Source organism: Erigeron canadensis, chromosome 6, assembly GCF_010389155.1.
Source record: "Erigeron canadensis isolate Cc75 chromosome 6, C_canadensis_v1, whole genome shotgun sequence".
Taxonomy (NCBI): Eukaryota; Viridiplantae; Streptophyta; class Magnoliopsida; order Asterales; family Asteraceae; genus Erigeron; species Erigeron canadensis.
In genome coordinates, this window is record NC_057766.1 from 25720612 (window position 1) to 25724339 (window position 3728).

General features: G+C 37.8%; 1 protein-coding gene across 1 annotated transcript; it reads left to right on the top strand.

The window, feature by feature from the left end:
• Positions 1–1724: 1724 nt before the first annotated feature.
• Positions 1725–3728, top strand: LOC122604242 (2-methylpropanoate--CoA ligase CCL4-like). The gene has a single exon (XM_043777132.1). The coding sequence runs from the start codon at positions 1815–1817 to the stop codon at positions 3477–3479; it is 1665 nt and encodes a 554-aa protein (XP_043633067.1). The 5' UTR covers positions 1725–1814; the 3' UTR covers positions 3480–3728.

Sequence of the window (3728 nt, forward strand, 5' to 3'; positions counted from 1 at the left end):
ATCATTGACAAAAACCGAACCCACATGAAGGTCTCTCCCCATTTTGTACTTTTATTTTTGGTGCAGAGCTTATGGAATAATAAATGAGTCACACCATTGATGTCTTAGTGAGGAGCACGTACACCTAATCCAACATGGACTTATTTGCGAAAACAGAAATATTGCATTCTTGGAACAAGCTTATCGTACAAAAATATTGATCAAAATCCATGTTATGGGTATTTTGAGTTTTCCGGCAAGTGTTGAATCTGAATTTTTTTGGTTAGGATTCGTGAGGAAATTAATTTTGAGAAGTTTGGTGGTGGTTTCGTGGTCTAATTCGAAGAAACGAGTGAGATGTCGGCATTTTAAGTTTTCTGGCTAATTTTCCGACGAATGTCAGCTGGAGAAGATGAAGATGATGACAACAGAAAAGTAGATTTCAATTTTCGTCCCTGAACTTGTCATTTTTTGCACTTTCGGTCCCTCACGTGTTTTGTACGTGTCTGACTTAACGGTTGAAACTTAACGACGTTTGGCGAGGGACGATGATTGTAAAAATCTGCTAACTTTAAGGTCAAAATTCTAATTTTTTCATTTAAGGGACGAAAAGTGCAAAACGTGCCAACTTTAGGGACGAAAAGTGTAATTTACTCTTTATTTAACGAAGATCAAACTTGTATAATAGCTAGGCTCGCTTTTGGTAAAAAAAATTGTCAAAGAAGTACTTCAATTGAATACGGGGATAGTCCCTTCGTATCATATTAAGTGTCATAGTTTGAATTTTTGAATATTTTATTATTTTACTGTAAATATTTTTGTTTATGTTATATAACATTTGATATAACATATATGTATCTATTGAGTTTTCATTGATATAACTTTTATCAAATAATATATATAATATAAACAAATATATTTACAGTGAAAATTGGAAGAAAAAGATTTAACTAATAACAATTAAAATGGGACAGATGAAATATTAATCATAAGAAATACGATCTTTTAATACTTGAGAGCTGAGAGCACATCAACAAAAGATTTATTTCTTGATTTTATCGATGGGTGAACAAGGTCAATTTGAAAGTCTGCAAGATTCTTTAGAAAACAATGCATATCAACCACAATAATGGATATTAGTATTTGGTCATTTGATTAGTACTCGTATTACTATTAGCACTATATACGCTCCACTGAAAACAGTCTTAAAATAAGAACGGTGAGAACACTTAAAAAACATCATTTTGATGCATTAAAAGTCCATAAAACTAACATAGTGCTTAACTAATTATAATTATTTAAGTGTATAACAACACATTGGCCTATCAAAATCAAGAAAATCATGTTTTTTGTTTTGTGCATCCATCTTGGATGCATATTCTTCAAAATAATGCATCCATCAAAAAACGTGATTATATATTTGATTTTTTCGGAAGTAATTAAATCAGTAATAATAAAAGTAAATTTAAAAGGTGATATCTTTATTAATGTTATAAGTTGTTGTGGCCTGAATATAATCACCAAATATCATCGATCGTGACAAAATTTCAAAAACATGTAGGTTTTTTGTGAATCGAGAGTCAAAAGAAAGATCCATATAATTTGAAGAAGAATTTGACACTTTTGCAATGTTTAAGGGTAGACAGCACTTAATTTGTACGAGTATTAAATTTTTTTTAGAGTAAATATATTGGCTACAGTATAATGTAGCTAATATTTTCCTATATATATATATGCGTGTGTTTAATCTACGTACGGTTCACACAAATCACAACGCATTAACAAATCTCGCTCCCTGTTAAGTTACTTACTACATATAGATAAAAATTAAAAACATGGATGCATTAACAAAGCCCAATGGTGCAAATTCAAGCCCTCTTAGTCCTGTTGGATTCCTAGAGAGAGCAGCAATCATATACACCGACTCTCCTTCAATCGTCTACAACAATGTTACCTACACATGGGCAGATACATTTCGTCGTTGTCGAAAACTAGCTTCATCCATCTCTCGCCTCGGCATTGGGAAAGGCGACGTTGTTTCCGTACTTGCACCAAATATCCCGGCCACTTATGAGCTTCATTTTGCTGTCACCATGACTGGGGCCGTCATCAACGCAATCAACACACGTTTGGATGCACGTACCGTCTCAACCCTCCTTGCTCACAGCGAATCCAAGCTCGTTTTCGTTGACTACCAACTCATTCCTCTTATCCAAGAAGCGTTTTATTTACTCTCAGATGGATTAGTTCCTTGTCCATCACTTGTTGTTATAACAGATGGTGATGCAGCGGCAGGTGATCATGATTCACCTGCCGCTGCATCATTTAGAACTACTTATGAATCAATGGTGGAAGCCGGTGATCCTGGATTTATCTGGGTCCGGCCCAAAAGTTATTGGGACCCGTTAACGTTGATGTACACTTCCGGGACAACTTCGTCCCCGAAAGGCGTGGTCCACAGCCATCATGGGACGTTTATCGGAACCATTAGTTCTCTTTTTGACTGGTTTGTACCGAAACAACCTGTCTACCTGTGGACGCTGCCAATGTTTCATGTAAGCGGTTGGAACTTTGTCTGGGGTACCGCTGCAGTCGGTGGCACAAACGTTTGTGTACGCAAATTCAACGCTTCTATAATATACGATTCGATCCAAAAGTTTCACGTGACTCACATGTGTGGCGCCCCGGTTGTGCTTAACATGTTGACAGAAAAATTAGTTACACACAAGGTTCATATATTGACAAGTGGAGCCCCACCTCCACCTGCTGTGTTGTTACGAGTCGAATCCCTTGGATTTAAAGTGACGCATATATATGGACTGACTGAAGCAGGGGGACCGGCCACGACTTGTGCAGGGAACAAAGAATGGGATAGTTTGGCAGCGAGCGATAGAGCTCGACTAAAAGCAAGACAAGGAGTCAGAAGTGTTGGGATGTCTGATGTGGATGTGGTGAATCCTGAGTCAGGGGTGAGTGTGACCCGGGACGGGTTGACTCAAGGAGAGATAGTGATTAAAGGCGGGTCGGTAATGTCTGGTTACTTGAAGGATCCAGAATCAAATACCAAGTTTATAAGAAACGGATGGTTTTACACGGGGGACGTGGGGGTGATGCACCCGGACGGGTATTTGGAAATCAAGGACAGGTCAAAAGATGTGATCATAAGTGGTGGAGAGAATATAAGTAGTGTGGAGGTGGAGTCTATCTTGTACTTGCATCCGGCCGTGAATGAGGCGGCGGTCGTGGGACGACCTGATGAGTATTGGGGTGAGGCGCCGTGTGCCTTTGTGAGTCTAAAAGATGGTGACCAGCCGGGGACGCCACGGCCGACGGCCCAAGACATAATGAAGTTTTGTAAAGGTAAGTTGCCAGGATATATGGTGCCAAAATCAGTTGTTTTCAAGGATGAGCTTCCAAAGACGTCCACAAGCAAGATTCAGAAAAATGTGCTAAGGGATATTGCCAAAACTATGGGATTTCCAGAAATAAGTCGGCTCTAATCAGAATTATAGATGGTGATGAATAAGTGCCCATTAATGTTCAAAAAAAAGAATAAGCGCCTATTGCATGTTTACAATATGTTACTTGTCTTGTTTACATCTTAGTACCTTTTTAATTCCGTTAGGCGTGCGTGAAGAAATAAATTAAGCTGTTAACGTATATGTTACTCCATGAAAAATTGGAGCATTTACCTTTAAATTTGATATTTTTGATTTAATTATTATTATTATCATTATTTTTGAATAAAA